This window comes from Dryobates pubescens, chromosome 14 (assembly GCF_014839835.1).
Source record: "Dryobates pubescens isolate bDryPub1 chromosome 14, bDryPub1.pri, whole genome shotgun sequence".
NCBI classification, from domain to species: Eukaryota; Metazoa; Chordata; class Aves; order Piciformes; family Picidae; genus Dryobates; species Dryobates pubescens.
The window spans coordinates 27,726,136-27,743,530 of NC_071625.1; the positions used below are offsets into that span (position 1 = coordinate 27,726,136).

A 17,395-nucleotide genomic window follows, 5' to 3' on the forward strand; every position below is an offset into this window, starting at 1 on the left:
AAGGAAGGAAGGAAGGAAGGAAGGAAGGAAGGAAGGAAGGAAGGAAGGAAGGAAGGAAGGAAGGAAGGAAGGAAGGGAGGGAGGGAGGAAGGAAGGAAGGAAGGAGGGAGAGATAACAGGAAAATACATTCTAAGTGCATTGGTAAGAGCTGCACTGGTAGGAGGAGCTCCTACCTATTGTAGGAGCCTGTCCCCAGCAGCACTGGGAAGAGTCACCTGGGAGAAGCTGAGGGAGCAGCTCATTAGCTGAGGTGGAAAGCGACGGAGTAGTGTCCAGAGGACAATAATGTGAGTAAGCAGACATCTGAGGGTACAGCAGATTGCTTCTGGAGACTAGGAGTGGCCACTCCTTGCATGGTTTACAACCAGGGAGATTGCAGGTGTGCCTGACTCTGCCTCAGGAGGAGTAAAGGAATGAGGTGACCAGCAAGCTGAGTTTCTTGGAAGCTGAGTTTCTTGCAAGCATTGCTTGTCTGTACTTCTTTTTCCTCCACTGGTGCTAGCACATTTTCAAACATATTGCAGGCTTTGTGAAATTGTCATGCTCTGAGGCATCCAGGAGAGACATAGAATCATAGAACTGTCAGGGCTGGAAGGGACCTCAAGGCTCAGCCAGTTCCAACCCCCCTGCCATGGGCAGGAACACCTCACACTACAGCAGGTTGCTTACAGCCACATCCAGCCTGGCTGCAAACACCTCCAGGCAGGAGGCTTCCACCACCTCCCTGGGCAACCTGTGCCAGGCTCTCACCACCCTCATGGGCAACAACTTCTTCCTAACGTCCAAGCTCAATCTACCCATTGCTAGTTTTGCTCCATTCCCCCCAGTCCTATTCCTCCCTGACACCCTCAAAAGTCCCTCCCCAGCTTCCTTGTAGCCCCCTTCAGATACTGCAAGGCCAAAATTATGTCTCCTTGGAGCCTTCTCTTCTCCAGACTGAACAGCCCCAAGCCTGTTCTCATAGCAGAGCAGCTCCAGCCCTCTGCTCATCCTCATGGCCCTTCTCTGGACACCTTCCAGCACCTCCAGATCCTTCCTGTCCTAGGGGCTCCAGAACTGGCCCCAGAGATCCAGCTGTGGTCTCAGCAGAGAGGAGCAGAGGGGCAGAATCACCTCCCTCCACCTGCTGGCAATGCTAATAGCCAAATAGGTTGCAAACAAGCAGAAAGGGAAAGAAGCTGAGGTCACGCAGGTCCTGTGAGTTTGGGAAGTGGAAGAAGTATGTGGAGACACTTCAGGGGGAAGGGAAACAGGGAGTGAAAGTGAAAAATAAAAGAGGGAGAAGGAAAAAAAAGAAAAGGAGTGGGGGTGGGGAAATGACAAAGTTGATAAAGTGGAAAAGAGTGAAGAGGATGTGACTAATGAGCTGAGAAAAGCTGTTTCTGGAAAAACTGACTCCTTGGCCCATGATTCACACAGCAAACACCGGGAGGCTTGCCGCCTTCTCCTCCGCTTGACTCAGGGCAGCAGCTGGCTCGAGGAACCAGTCTCACTGCAGAGCTTATGCTTGTGATTTTATCTGCTGCACCATGTTATGACTGTTGTAAAGCCTCAAGTGCTTCTGGACTTTGTAATGTGTTTGACATGGGAGGTGGTGGTTTTTTTCCCCTCTTTCCCCTGTGTGGTAACAGGCTGGAAGCAGTTGCTCTGCGCTGGGAAAACGTCTCACCCAGAGGAAGAGCTTGGGGGGTGAGCAGGCTCAAGCCCTCCAGTGACTTTAAAAGACACAGGATCACAGGACCATTCCTAACTACTTCTTGGAGAGGATACTCAACCAGTTAAGTCTGGAGTGCTTCTGTTTTAAGTTTGTCTCTCCCTACAAGTAGTTTTTGCATCTGTCACTTGAAGAAGCACCGAGATTAGTCCTCATTCAGTTCTCTGAGCCTTGCAGCCTCATCAGCCTTTCTTCATTTCACTAAAGCTCATGGTTTAGAACTTGCAGGTTTTGTTTCCAGACTTCTCACAGGCTCACAGAGTGTCAGGGGTTGGAAGGGACCCAAAGAGATCATTGAGTCCAACCCCCCTGCCAGAGTAGGACCATACTTAGGTCACACAGGAAGGCATCCAGACAGGCCTTGAAAGGCTCCAGAGAAGGAGATTCCACAACCTCTCTGGGCAGCCTGCTCCAGGGCTCTGTGAACCTTCCAGTAAAGAAGTTCCCCCTTGTGTTGAGGTGGAACCTCCTGGGCTGCATCTCCTTGTCCTGTCCCAGGGTGCAAGTGAGCAGAGCCTGTCCCCTCCCTTTTGTCCCCCAGCCCTCAGATATTGATAAACCTTTATTAAATCCCCTCTCAGTCTTCTCTTCTCCAGACTAACAAGCCCCAGGTCCCTCAGCCTCTCTTCATAAGGCAGTGCTCCAGCCCCATGTGGTGGGTTGAAGCTTCCCCCCAGCATCAACTTTTCCAGGCCAACTCAGTCAGCAGCAAATGAAGCCATCACATCCCCTAATCATCCCTGTAGGATATAGGCCTTCAAGGAAGCATTTTAGGTACCTTCAATATGCATTCCAAGCACCACAACACACTTCCTAATAACTGGACTTAGAGGCACTAACACCTGAAAGACAAACTCCTAACTTGTTTATTGTGGCCCTGACCCTGCCTTGGGAGCCACACGACGTGGGGGCTTGAGTTGTTCTGCACTTGCCACGTAAAAGAGGGCTGCAAATGCTACCAGGGATTGATCTGTGTGACTTTGTGGTGGCAGCCTGAATGATTTCCTGTGTTTATGTTATTTCCATATTCTATACTTCAATGCTATTGTTATATTTCTACTTCTTGCTGAAAGCCCTGCTCATTCAGATCTGGTGCAGTTAATCTGCATCTGAGGCACGGAGAGCCAACATATTTCCAAGGAGGTTCAACTGCCTCCCCCCTTGTTTATATTGACTTTGAAATCATTAACAATGAGTTCTAATGGTTTAATGGAAACTGTGGTGGTTGAGCTGGGCTCTAAGGATAACTCACTGCTAGCAGGCAGCTTTGAGAAAGGCTGGGTAACTCTGAGTGCCTGAGCAGATGGAGCACAGTTGTGTTTGGAATCATCCTGAAAATGCCCAGTGGAGACCTTATTTATTTATTGTTTTCTCCCCTGGAGAAACAAACAGTGATCTTGAGGGAAAAGTGTGATGATCTGAAGCTGAAAGAGAAAGCTGACCTTTCCCAGAGCTGTCACCTTCCAGCTGTAATCTTTGGATGCATAAGTTAGAAAGCATTTCATGTGCTGCACAAATAATTCAGCAACATTGGAGAGCAGTCTCATGCAGCGAGGAAATTGAAAGCAGAAGTTAGAACCTGGAGGAAAAGCAACATTTCCTGTAGCAAGTAGCAAACATCATCCTCCCCCCAAGGCCCATGCCTTCTCCTCTCCACCTGCTCTCCTACAGAAAGGGTCACAGGATCACAGAGTGTTAGGGGTTGGCAGGGACCTCCAGAGATCGTCCAGTCCAACCCCCCTGCCAGAGCAGGATCACCAGGTGGGGTTTGAATGTCTCCAGAGAAGGAGGCTCCACAACCTCTCCGGGCAGCCTGCTCCAGGGTTCCAGCACCCTCACAGGGAAAAAGTCTTCCCTTCTGTTCCTTATGGAACCTCCTCTGCTCCACCTTGCCCCTGCCCTTTGTCCTGTCACTGGGCACCCCTGGCTCTGTCCTTCCCACACTGCCCTGCACATCTTTATCACCAGCAATGAGGGCACTCCTCAGGATCCTCTGCTCCAAGCCCCAGCTCCCTCAGCCTGTCCTCAGCAGGGAGATGTTCCACTGCCTGCAGCAGCTTTGTGGCTCTGTGCTGGCCTCTCTCAAGCAGTTCCCTGAGGTCCCTTTTGAACTGAGGAGCCCAGAAGTGGACACAATATTCCAGAGGCAGCCTCATCAGGGCAAAGTAGAGGGGCAGGAGCACCTCTCTCTGGACCTACTGACCACAGCCCTTCTAATACACCCTAGGATGCCATTGCAAAGCCTTCTTGGCCACAAGGGCACATTGCTGGTTCATGGGCATCCTTCTGCCCACCAGGACTCCCAGCTCCTTTACCCCAGAGGTGCTCTTCCCACAGGTCAGTCCCCAACCCACACTGGTTCGTGGGGTTGTTCTTTCCTAGATGCAAAACTCTACACTCATCCTTGTTGGATTTCAGTAACTTCCCTCCTGCAGCTGCAGCCCATGGCCTGCTTCTTCATTTCTCACAGCCTCACTGAAAAAAAAGGAGGGATTCAGCAAGAAAAGCCCAAAGCACACAGAAATATCGAGGGTTGTAAAGGATCTTGGAGCAACATTGCTTCCTCACCTGGCTGCTGTTTCATACCACACCCAGTCATTAAGAATCAATAGTTCTCCATGCTGTTAATGTTTGAGCCTGAACCTCTAGGGCGAGTCTGAGGAACTATAAACTGTGTGGAGGAGCACAGCCAGACACTGCCAACCTGTGTAAAGGAGATTCCCACAGCTGAAAGCAAGAGGTGTCTGGAGAGCCAAACAAGCTTTTCATGTCACAGGTAAGGGCTGATCTAACTCCCATGTCACGGAAAGATTGGAAAAGCTGAAGCCAGAGCCTTGCTGGAGACTTCTTCTGGCAGTGTTTCTGGACACCTCAGTTGTCCTTTAAAATGGATGGCTGCTGTGCTCAGGCTTTGTCTGGTTTGTGTTTGCTTTGCATCAATTTCCTCTGCTTTCTCCTCCCTGAATTTTGAACATCTGAAATAACTTTACAGAAAATCAATCTCTTTTTGCTTTTCAGGGGGGGAGGAGGGGAACAAACTGCTGGTGATTGTTACTGATTTTAATCTCTGGGAGTATTCTTTGTTCTCTGAATGTTTATTGTTCCAAGATGCTGGGATATTTGGGATGGTTTTCCTAGAGGTTTCTGCTCAGGCAGGGGAACCAAAAGGGATTATTATGGATACAGCACTGAGATGAAACAAAGAAATGGAGGGGGAAAATATGGCTTCAGTCCTCAGCCAGACCTCAGGCTGCTTTTAGTTAAGCCGATCCTATTCTAATCCTGGAGCTGCCCTGTTATTGAACACTTTTGTGTGAATTTATAGATACAAGCAATTCCATTCTGGGTGACAGAGGAGTGTATGTTGGGGGGTTGGTTCCTTGGCAGTGTGGTGCCTGCTGGTAGCTTCCAGCCCAAACGGGAACGTTCAAGGGCTCGATCGAGCCACTCGCCCTGGCCTTGCCACCCGCACCACCAGTGGCGGGACCTTAGGCACTGATGTTTGCATTCAACAAGAAAGGAAGAGCAAAAGGCTGCTGCCTTGTAAACCTGGAGCCTACAAGATGGCTCTGTTTCCACTGCTGTGTTTCATAACCAGAAGTGGACAGAGAATCCTGGCTGAGCCCCAGCACGGTCACAGAGCCTCGTGAGGAGTGCGTTTCCCACCATCTTCTGTCCCCCCTGCCAGGGCTGGATGTGTCTCTTCCTCAATCTTTCTCCTCAGCAGAGTAGGTCTTACTCTCTCTCTTTGGCATCCCCAGACCACCCCACAGCCTTTTTCCTCAGGATTTTTAGCTCCCTGCTGTCCCCCCACTGCTGGCTGGTCAAGGGGCCGTGCCTCCCCCGGAGGGGCAGATCACAATATCACAGTGTATTAGAGGTTGGAAGGGACCTCAAGAGGTCATCAACCCTGCTGCCCAAGCAGGATCACTTAGGGTAGTCTGCACAGGAAGGCATCCAGGTGGGGTTGGAAAGTCTCCAGAGGAGACTGCACAACCTCTCTGGGCAGCCTGCTCCAGGGCTCTGCCACCCTCACTGTAAAGAAGTTTCTCCTCACGTTGAACTGACCCCTTCTATGTTCAAGTTTGTGTCCATTGTTCCTTGGCTTATTGCTGTGCACCACCCAAAAGAGCTTGGCCCCCTCCACTTGACACCCACCCCTCATCTATTGATAGACATTGATCAGATCCCCTCTCAGCCTTCTCTTCTCCAGACTAAACAGCCCCAGGGCTCTCAGTCTCTCTCAAGTCTCCTAATCATCCTCATGGTTCTCCCTTGGATTCTCTCCAGCAGTTCTCTGTCTTTCTTGGGCTGGGGAGCCCAAAGCATGCAGGCAGCTGCTGGGCACACACTAAACTTCCCCCTTGGGGACAGTCCTCTGTCCCACCTGCCACTCCAAATTAACAAGGAATTAGTTGTTTTTGGAGTGCCTACCATGCCGTAAAGAGCAGCTGCAACTGGCTGATGTATTCAGAAGAGGCCAGGAGGAGGGAAGTGAAGAGGCTGTTGAAGAGAGACTGGAATCAAATTATTTTCTTTTGACTATCTAACTGAAATATCAGCAATAGACTTGGCTCAAAGTGTCTTCCCAGGAAGTTCACAGTGCTTTCTCTACCTTTGACCTGCCTGTGCCAGGCCCTTTCTCCCATCTGTCTGGAAGCAGGGAAGTGAGAGGGACCTGCTCAGCAGGAATCATTGCCAGGCAGCTACAGGGGGATCACCTTCAGCCTTTATGTCCTAGAAAATGTAATGATTTTCATGCTCACTCCTGGTTCCAAAGGGTTTCAGGCACTAGCATAGGCTGCGCAGGGAGGTGGTTGAGTCACCAACCCTGGATGTGTTTAAAGGTCATTTGGATGTGGTGGTTGAGGATACAGTTTAGGGGTGAACTTTGTAGAGTAGGGTTAATGGTTGGACTTGGTGATCCTGAGGGTCTTGTCCAACCTGAATGTTTCTGTGTGCCATTTTATTTCTACCAATACCCTTGCAGCTAGCTACAGCCCAGGGAAAGGCCATAGCTGCACACACACAAAGACCCTGCTCAGAATGGGATTTGCAAGACAAAGTCCTGTGGCATGCCCTAGACTGAGTGCTGGACAGAGCAGCAGTGTGGGCAGCAGCTTCTGTATTCACAGGTCCTGGATTGGGTCAGCCACTGAGGAAAGAAAAGAGGTAAAAGAAAAGGGAAAGAAAAGAGGTATGATGGGAAGCCCAAATAGGAAGGCATCTGGTGGGAGCTGTGCCTCTGCACCGTCTTCTCTTTGGGCCCACATGGGACAGTGATGTGCTGGCTGAAGGGTACTTGTAGATATGAGTGCCTTGAGTCCTGTGTCCAGTTCTGGGCCCCTCAATTTAAGAAGGACATTGAGACACTTGAAGGTGTCCAGAGAAGGGCAACAAGGCTGGGGAGGGGTCTGGAGCACAGCCCTATGAGGAGAGGCTGAGGGAGCTGGGGTTGCTTAGCCTGAAGAAGAGGAGGCTCAGGGGAGACCTCATTGCTGTCTACAACTCCCTGAAGGGAGGTTGTAGCAAAGAGGGGGTTGGTCTCTTCTCCCAGGCAAGAAGCACCAGAACAAGAGGACACAGTCTCAAGCTGTGCCAGGAGAAGTTTAGGCTGGAGGTGAGGAGAAAGTTCCCAGGAAGAGTAATTGGCCATTGGAATGTGCTGCCCAGGGAGGTGGTGGAGTCACCATCCCTGGAGGTGTTCAAAAAGGGACTGGATGTGGCACTTGGTGCCATGGTTTAGTTAGTCATGAGGTGTTAGGTAACAGGTTGGACTTGGTGATCGTCTTTGAGGTCTTTTCCAACCTTATTGATTCTATGATTCTATGAGCTACACAAAGCACTACTGAAGAGGATAGCACTGTACCCCAGGTTCACCTCTCTCCAGGAGCAGCCTCATTCTTTTTGTTCAAATACAGAGGTGGTGAGAAAGCAGGATTTAATTCTGAGGTACTCACTTAGATTCCAGGAGGATGTAACATAAGGCATGATAGTGTCTGCTCAGCCATTTCAAATCCAAAGCAGGCACCTGAAAGGAGCCACCAATAGCTGAAGGGATCCTACATAAGGCTGCAGAGGGACTTTTCATAAGGGTGTCGAGAGACAGGACAAGGGGGAATGGTTTGAAGCTGAGGCAGAGCAGGGTTAGACTGGAGCTTAGGAAGATGTTTTTCAGTCTGAGGGTAGTGAGACTCTGGAATAGGCTGCTCAGGGAGGCTGTGGATGCCTCCTCCCTGGAGGTGTTTAAGGTCAGGTTGGATGAGGGCTTGGGTAGCCAAGTCTGGCTGAGAGGTGTCCCTGCCCATGGCAGGAGAAATGGAGCAGATAATCTCCGAGATCCCTTCCAACCTAAGCCATTCCATGATTCCTTAGACCTCAAAACTTTGTTTCCATTGACCATGGTGTCTAAGGGGTGCTGTTTAGTCTGTTGAAGAGTAAGAGGGGATCTTAGCCATGTTTACAACTACCTGAAGGGTGGGTGTCAAGAAAGGGCCAGGCTCGTTTCAGTGGTGGTAGGATGAGGGGCAATGGATACAGACTGGAACATGGGAGGTTCCACCTCAACATGAGGAAAAGCTTCTTTGTTGTTAGGGTGATGGAGACTGGGAACAGATTACCCAGAGAGGTTGTGGAGTCTCCTGCTCTGGAGACTGTCCAAACCTGCTTGGATGTGTTCCTGTGTGACCTGCCCTGGGTGACTCTGCTCTGGCAGGGAGGGGTTGAACTCGATAGTCTCCAGAGGTCCTGTCCAGCCCCTACCATTCTACCATTCTGTGGCACCTCCAGCTTCCTCTGCAAGCCACACCAAGCAGTTGTGGGGGTTTTGTAACCAGAGGCCTGACGATGGCCCCTGCAAGCCTTTCATCTGCTTGTGGTTCTAGTGTTTCCTGTGAACGTGGGGCTGCCTTCAGCAAAGCAGAAATGAAAAAGGGGCTTGCATGACACAGAGCTGTTGCAACAGCGAGGTTGTGTGGCTTGATGCTTGGTGCCACTCTCAATCTCTGACAGCTGCTTGAGGCTCTCGCTCTGTGGGGCACCTTCTGCACCACTTGGGACAGACCTGATGGGCATGACATTCCCAGCTAGCTAGGAGTCTCTCCTTCCATGGGCAGAGCCTCCCTGGTCCTTCCTTCAGCCTCAGGGAAGATTAGTCGTAGCCTTTACCCTCCAAAAGCCTGAGCCAGCTCTGTGGGGTTAAAGTGGCTCTCACCTCTTCTTTTCAGGAGCTGGAGCAAAGCATACTGCAGTATGTTTAAGCTGTGTGGACTTCAGTTTCTGCTTGTCATTCACTTGGTGAGTTCCAGCTTTTCCTTTTTTTATCTGGGAGCAAACAGCAAAGGTTGCCTGCGAGCCTCTGAGCTCTAACCCCCAGGGCATCCCAGCCTGCAGGTCGGGCTGGCAGCTTGTGTCAGCAGAGCAGCTCTAACTCGGGGTGTGGGAGTGTGGCCCTGACATGTGTGTGGCCCCCATGGCCAAAAGTTAAGACAACATGTCAGTCATCAGGGAAAAAAAAAAACCATAGAAAAAGCCTGAAAGACACCAATTTACCTGTGCTACCTTTTGTGTTTCCTCCTTGTCTACTGCTTCCCACCCCCCAAAGTGGGTTTAATGCTGGAAAAGGTTTAAAAACCTGCCCCAGATCAGCACAGAGTGAGGACATCTGTATCCTCTTCTGAGCTATAATCCAGACACGTGCTGCTGACATATCAAACGTGCTCCAAGGCTTATAATGGCACAGAGTTTAAACCGTGCATATTGATCCTTTCTCCTCCTCATCCCACCTCTGTGAATCCCTTTTCAGAGCATTTGCTGGAAGTGAAATGTATTAATTATGCTATTTATTGGCCTCAACTCTTCAGTTCAATGGGGTTTGGCCTGGATGACCTTTGGAGGTCCCTTCCCACCCAGACCATTTTGTGATTCCCTGATTCTGTGATTCTCTAATTCCCTCATTCCCTGAATCTCTGATTCCTTGATTCTCTGATTCTCTTATTTTCTGATTCCCTGATTCTCTGATTCTTGGATTCCCTGATTCTCATATTCCCTGATTCCCTGATTCTCATATTCCCTGATTCCCTGATTCTCATATTCCCTTATTCCCTGATTCTCTGGTTCCCTGATTCCCTGGTTCCCTGAATCTCTGAATCCCTGATTCCCTGAATCTCATATTCCCTAATTCCCTGATTCTCATATTCCCTGATTTCCTGATTCCCATATTCCCTGTTTCTCTGATTCCCTGATTCCCTGGTTCCCTGATTCTCATATTCCCTGAATCTCTGATTCCCTGATTCTCATATTCCCTGATTCCCTGATTCCCTGGTTCCCTGATTCCCATATTCCCTGTTTCTCTGATTCCCTGGTTCCCTGATTCTCATATTCCCTGATTCCCTGATTCCCTGGTTCCCTGATTCTCATATTCCCTGTTTCTCTGATTCCCTGGTTCCCTGATTCTCATATTCCCTGATTCCCTGATTCTCATATTCCCTGATTCCCTGATTCTCTGGTTCCCTGATTCCCTGATTCTCATATTCCCTGATCCTCTGGTTCATGGATGTCTGCAAAGGTTGCAGTCATGACTTCTGCTTTACAACTGAAGCTAACAGAACAGGCTAAAAGCAGAGTAAAATACACATCAATGAAATGTGCCTCAGACTATGGGGACCCTGGGGGGTGGGAGTGAGGTGCAGCAGCGAGAACCTGCTCTTCCCTTCCCGTTTCAGAAGCTGCTGCCTCTGGCTGTGCCAACTCCCCGTGAAGCCAGTCTGCAGGCACTGCAGCTATCTTCAAAAGGGATGCCTGCCAGATATGGGCCAAGGAGAGAAGCCCTAGTTCCCCTTCAGGCCCCTGAGCAGTGATTCATGCTGTAGACATACGTTTGGAAATATTTATGGGCCATATAAAGTCATTTTAATCAACAGGGAGAGATATCTCTTCCTTGCTTCACAGCCTGCACTTTGGACCCCTTGGGTTTTATAATGGCAGCCTTTGTTCCTCCACGGAAAAGAACATGACCAAGCAGGTCCCATCCACAAAATGGCCCTGGGAACAACCCTCCAGCAGCCAGCTTGTGCCCAACAGTGTGGCACAGGGACAGGTGGAGCAGGTCAGATCCAGGGTGCTGATACCTGGAAGGTGTCCAGAGAAGGGCAACAAAGCTGGGGAGGGGTCTGGAGCACAGCCCTGTGAGGAGAGGCTGAGGGAGCTGGGGTTGTTTAGCCTGGAGAAGAGGAGGCTCAGGGGAGACCTTCTTGCTCTCTACAACTACCTGAGAGGAGGTTGTAGCCAGGTGGGGGTTGCTCTCTTCTCCCAGGCAACCTGTGGCAGAACAGGAGGTCACAGTCTCAAGCTGTGCCAGGAGAGGTTTAGGCTGGATGTTACAAAGAAATTCTTCCCAGCCAGAGAGATTGGCCATGGGAATGTGCTGCCCAGGGAGGGGGTGGAATCACTGTCCCTGGAGGTGTTTAGGAAGAGACTGGATGAGGCACTGGGTTTAGTTGATTAGATGGTGTTGGGTGATAGGTTAGACTTGATGATCTCAAAGGTCTGGTTTATTCTATTCTATTCTATTCTATTCTATTCTATTCTATTCTATTCTATTCTATTCTATTCTATTCTATTCTACCTTGTCCCTGGAGGAGCCCAGCAGTCAACAAAAATAGGGACAGGTAGATGTAAAATACATTTTCCTTGTATGTGGGAAGGGCTTGGAATTACAGGACGAGGGGCAATGGTTTGAAACTGGAGCAGGGCAGATTTAGGTTGGACACCAGAAGGAAGTTCTGCACAGTGAGAGTGGTGAAACACTGGAACAGGCTGCCCAGGGATGTGGTTGAGGCCTCATCCCTACAGACATTCAAGCTCAGACTGGATGTGGCCCTGTGCAGCCTGCTGTAGCTGGAGGTGTCCCTGCTGAGTGCAGGGGGGTTGGACAGGATGCCCTTTGAGGCTCCCTTCCAACCCAATGCAATCTGTGAACCTGTGAATGTGTACCCATTGTAAGGCCCTTTGGTTGTTGTTTTTTCTGCTGTCAGTAATGTTCTCTAGCATCCCACCCCCTCCTCTTCCAGTTCTCACAATGTTGTAGTTTTCCTGTTTGGGAAAGGAGCCACAAGCCCTCAGAGGTGATGAGGGCAACATCCATTATGCAGGATCTGGCATTATTCAAACCCCACTTGTAGCTCACCCACCCACACATCCACAGCAGTGCTTTAGGGCAGACTGCACTCCACTTGGCCATGGCTTTGTCCTAGGCAGAGTGAAGGCTTCCCTTGCTCATATGTAGACTGTGCTTTTCTGTGAGAGGCCACGTAGCTGCCCCAGCAGCACTAGGACCAAATCCAGGGGAAAAGTCATGCAGCAGAGAACATGCACTCCCAGAGCCCTGCTCCACAGGGTGATCAGCAGGGTGACAGTGGCACCCCAAAGCTGTAAGGCAAAAAAAACCCCAGCAACATCATTTGGTTTACTCCAGAAGAAAAGGAGTTTTATCTGTGCAGCCAAATCATAGAATGGCTTGGGCTGGAAGGGACCTCAGAGCTCATCTGCTCCAACACATGGATGCCTCTCTACTAGGCTTGAATGCCCCAGGCCTCATCCAGCCTGGATTTACTGAGGATATTACAAGGGGTGCAGCTCCAATTCCTCCCCAGCTGTGGGGTAGGGTCTCCTGACACATTTGTGGTCACAGGGCTGTGCAGCTCCTGGATGGGATGTGGCTGATCCTGCTGGGAACACAGAGCTGATTCAGAAAAGCTTTTAGGACCTTGCTCTTGCTCTCAGCTTTTTGGTGCTCCTGTTTGCCCCTGGAAGCGAGCTCAAACCTCTTAATTATGTAGTGGTTAGAAAAGGGCAGGGCCCAAGGGTTTGCTTTCAAATTAATTAACAGATAACTGCTTGTGAAAGTGGATGTGCACTAAAGAACCCTCCCTAACTGCTTCTTAAAGTGGATGTGCACTAAAGAATCCAGAGCTGTTCAAACCTCTCCTCCCTGGTACCACAGCAGAACACTTGCAAGAGGCTGGGTGATGGAGAGCGGCTGTTTGTGCGTGGTGACAGGAGACATCCCTCAGCTGCTTCCCTCCATCCTTTTCTTTCTCTCTCCCAGGCTGTGTGCCAGGATGTGGGGGACTTGCATGTAACTGGGCCTCTGCAGGACATGAATTTCTCTGTTCCAGAAGGAGGAGGAGTGCGCTTCATTTACCAGGTAATCAAACGCCCCTTGGCATCCACTCGGGTCAAGAAGTCCACAGCTGGCAGACACTGAGCTGCTGGGAAGTGTTGTCATCTCTGCTGGTGGGAAAAACAAAGAGCTGAGAGGATGTGAAATTAACTCTGACTTCCTCTATCTGGCAATTCAAGAGGCTATATGCAAAGAGCAGGAGACAGCCTCTGCTCACAACCACGTTTTTCAAGAGCTTGTCCTCAGACAGGTATTAAGAAAATTCACATTCCCAGAGAATGGGTTCCCAGAGGTCATCATTTTCAGTCAGCTCTGGGGCTTGCTTCCCAAAGCCATAACCACTGAAGGATAGCTCCAGCTCCCAGGGAAATGGGGGCTGGGGCTGCTTAGCCTGGAGAAGAGGAGGCTCAGGGGAGACCTTCTTGCTCTCTACAACTACTGCCTGTAGCTGGTGGGGGGGTTGGTCTCTTCTCCCAGGCAACCAGCACCAGAACAAGAGGACAAAGTCTCAAGCTGCACCAGGGGAGGTTTAGGCTGGAGGTGAGGAGAAAGCTCTTCCCAGAAAGAGTAATTGGCCATTGGAATGTGCTGCCCAGGGAGGTGGTGGAGTCCCTGTCCCTGGAGGCGTTCAAGAGGGGATTGGATGTGGCACTTGGAGCCATGGTTTAGTTGTCAGGAGGTGTTAGGCATTAGGTAGTAGGTTGGACCTGATGATCTCTGAGGTCTTTTCCAACCTCATTGATTCTATGACTCTATGATGTTTCTGCATTCCCTTGCTCAGACTGAGCCCTGTCCTGACCAGGGGTTTGCTTTGGAAAGGAAGCAGCAGCTGGGATTTCCTGCAGCATCCAGGAGATAAGGTGGAAAACTCCTCTGCTGAAGAGCAGCAAAGAGCAGATTTGTTTGAGCAAACTCTTGGAATATCATTCCCTCAACCCAGCAGGAACTTCCAATAGATTTTAATAGTTATCAAAGCCATGAAATTGTTTCAATTATTGTGAAAATATTACAAAAGCCATGGTTCTGTCACTGATTTTTGCCTCATTTTAGTTCACATCCAAGCCACCTGCTGTGAGTTTTAGAGTGACTGGTGAAACAGATGGAATAATTGAACTGGCACCAAGGAAAGGAATCCTGTATCTCAATGGGTCTCTGGACTGGGAGAACAAAACAGAGCACAGGCTGCAGGTAAAAAAAATGAATGACAAAAATGCAAGGTAGAGTTATTAATATTCAGTTTGGGTCTCCTCTCCTCTCCTCTCCTCTCCTCTCCTCTCCTCTCCTCTCCTCTCCTCTCCTCTCCTCTCCGAACCTCTCCTCTCCGAACCTCTCCTCTCCTCTCCGAACCTCTCCTCTCCTCTCCTCTCCGAACCTCTCCTCTCCTCTCCTCTCCGAACCTCTCCTCTCCTCTCCGAACCTCTCCTCTCCTCTCCTCTCCTCTCCGAACCTCTCCTCTCCTCTCCGAACCTCTCCTCTCCGAACCTCTCCTCTCCGAACCTCTCCTCTCCGAACCTCTCCTCTCCGAACCTCTCCGAACCTCTCCTCTCCGAACCTCTCCTCTCCTCTCTGAACCTCTCCTCTCCTCTCCTCTCTGAACCTCTCCTCTCCTCTCCTCTCTGAACCTCTCCTCTCCTCTCTGAACCTCTCCTCTCCTCTCTGAACCTCTCTGAACCTCTCCGAACCTCTCCTCTCTGAACCTCTCCTCTCTGAACCTCTCCTCTCCTCTCTGAACCTCTCCTCTCCTCTCTGAACCTCTCCTCTCCTCTCTGAACCTCTCCTCTCTGAACCTCTCCTCTCTGAACCTCTCCTCTCCTCTCTGAACCTCTCCTCTCCTCTCTGAACCTCTCCTCTCCTCTCTGAACCTCTCTGAACCTCTCCTCTCCTCTCCTCTCTGAACCTCTCCTCTCTGAACCTCTCCTCTCCTCTCTGAACCTCTCCTCTCCTCTCTGAACCTCTCCTCTCTGAACCTCTCCTCTCTGAACCTCTCCTCTCTGAACCTCTCCTCTCCTCTCTGAACCTCTCTGAACCTCTCCTCTCTGAACCTCTCTGAACCTCTCTGAACCTCTCCTCTCTGAACCTCTCCTCTCCGAACCTCTCCTCTCCTCTCCTCTCCTCTCCTCTCCTCTCCTCTCCTCTCCTCTCCTCTCCTCTCCTCTCCTCTCCTCTCCGAACCTCTCCTCTCCGAACCTCTCCTCTCCGAACCTCTCCGAACCTCTCCTCTCCTCTCCTCTCCGAACCTCTCCGAACCTCTCCTCTCCGAACCTCTCCTCTCCGAACCTCTCCTCTCCGAACCTCTCCGAACCTCTCCGAACCTCTCCGAACCTCTCCTCTCCGAACCTCTCCTCTCCTCTCCTCTCCGAACCTCTCCTCTCCTCTCTGAACCTCTCCTCTCCTCTCCTCTCCTCTCTGAATCTCTCCTCTCCTCTCCTCTCCTCTCTGAACCTCTCCTCTCCTCTCCTCTCTGAACCTCTCTGAACCTCTCCTCTCCTCTCTGAACCTCTCCTCTCCTCTCTGAACCTCTCCTCTCTGAACCTCTCCTCTCCTCTCTGAACCTCTCCTCTCCTCTCTGAACCTCTCCTCTCTGAACCTCTCCTCTCCTCTCTGAACCTCTCCTCTCCTCTCTGAACCTCTCTGAACCTCTCCTCTCTGAACCTCTCTGAACCTCTCCTCTCTGAACCTCTCCTCTCTGAACCTCTCCTCTCTGAACCTCTCCTCTCCTCTCTGAACCTCTCCTCTCCTCTCTGAACCTCTCTGAACCTCTCCTCTCCTCTCCTCTCTGAACCTCTCCTCTCCTCTCCTCTCTGAACCTCTTCTCCCCTCCCCTCCCCTCCCTTCTCTTCCCCTTCCCTCTGTAAAACCAAATGAATGAAACCTGTTGAAATGTCAGATCCTTTTTCTTTGGCCTGTGTGTACAGACAGCTCTTTCCTTTTTAACACCAAGCCTTTCTGGAAGACAGGTGGTTTTACAGGGGTGAAAGACTTCACACATGGGAAATTCTCCTTCAGCACAGGAAGGTTGTGTTGACAAAACAAGAATTACCACCAGCAACCTTTTAATTTTCCTTCTCTGAGGAGGACACTTGACTGCAAGTGAAATCCAGCTCCTGAACGAGATCCACTGAAGACTGATAGGGTGATTTCCATGGCTGGAATGGGAAAACAAGCTACTGTAATCTGTTTAGGAAGATTCTAATCCATTTAGTGCCAAACACTGCAAGTACATGGCACTTAGAGGCAGAGAGACAGATCTAACCTCTGTTAGACAGCAACAGAAAGCTTCTTGGCAGATGTTGGAGGGCTATCAGAGGGGAGAGCATGCTGTGCTCATCCTGCTGTTACACTCCTTTCATAAGGATCTCATGCCAAGCACTGCTGGGAGTGGGACAGCAGGTAGGCAATCTTTTGGCCCTGGTATGGCCATGGAAAAGGTTGCCCAGGAAGGTGGTGGAAGCCCAGTCCCTGGAAGTTTTCAAAGCCAGGCTGGAATCTGTCCAGAGAAGGGCCATGAGGATGAGCAGAGGGCTGCACCTCCTCTGCTATGAGGACAGACTGAAGGAGTTGGGGCAGTTCAGTCTGGAGAAGGCTCCAAGGACACCTAAATGTGGCCTTGCAGTATGTGCAGGGGGCTACAGGAAAGCTGGGGAGGGACTTTTGAGGGTGTCAGGGAGTGATAGGACTGGGGGGAATGGAGCAAAACTAGAAATGGGTAGATTGAGATTGGATGTTAGGAAGAAGTTGTTGCCCATGAGGGTGGTGAGAGCCTGGCACAGGTTGCCCAGGGAGGTGGTGGAAGCCTCCTGCCTGGAGGTGTTTGCAGCCAGGCTGGATGTGGCTGTGAGCAAGCTGCTGTAGTGTGAGGTGTCCCTGGCCATGGCAGGGGGGGTTGGAACTGGCTGAGCCTTGAGGTCCCTTCCAACCCTGACAGTTCTGTGATTCTATGTGCTGTTCTTCTGTGTGAAAAATGGTGTTGCCTTTTTCTGAGGCACTGGCAGCTGAGAAGGAGCTGCCATGTTCTCAGCTTTGAAACACTCCTGGATTGGAATTGGAGAGGAGAAGTTTCTAGCCCTAGAAGTTATTCACCCTAAGCATGAGAATCCTTTGCAGACAAGAAGAAGTGATGGCAGAACTGAAAAATGATTCTTGGTTAGGCATAAATAATTAGGATTCAATCATGCAAACAGAATAATGTTTGACAGGCATAATATAAACCTGGTGCTTTAAAGCCAATGAAGGCTGAAAAATAAGGAGTCAGATTGTTTGGAACAAAAATGTAGTCAGAACCACAAATTAAGTTCCCTGCAGCTCATTTTTCTGGTTGAGATTTACAACAGCACATTTGAATCCTCTGTTTAATGTTGTGGCAGCACCTGGCACTTGGACTTGTTGAATGCCATCCTGTTGGACTCTGCCCATCTGTCCAGCCTGGCAAGGTCCCTCTGCAGAGCTCTCCTACCCTCTAACAGAACAACTCCTGCCCCCAGCTTGGTGTCAGCTGCAA

The 17,395-nt window shown here is 50.4% G+C and overlaps 1 protein-coding gene across 1 annotated transcript in view; it reads left to right on the plus strand.

Moving 5' to 3' along the window:
- Nucleotides 1–17,395, plus strand: part of CDH17 (cadherin 17) — a 68,698-nt gene that overhangs the window by 17,242 nt on the left and 34,061 nt on the right. The window contains exons 2-3 of the mRNA XM_054167209.1: nucleotides 12,823–12,921; nucleotides 13,948–14,085. Coding sequence (XP_054023184.1) covers nucleotides 12,823–12,921; nucleotides 13,948–14,085 — 237 coding nt within the window. The remainder of the gene's footprint in view (nucleotides 1–12,822; nucleotides 12,922–13,947; nucleotides 14,086–17,395) is intronic.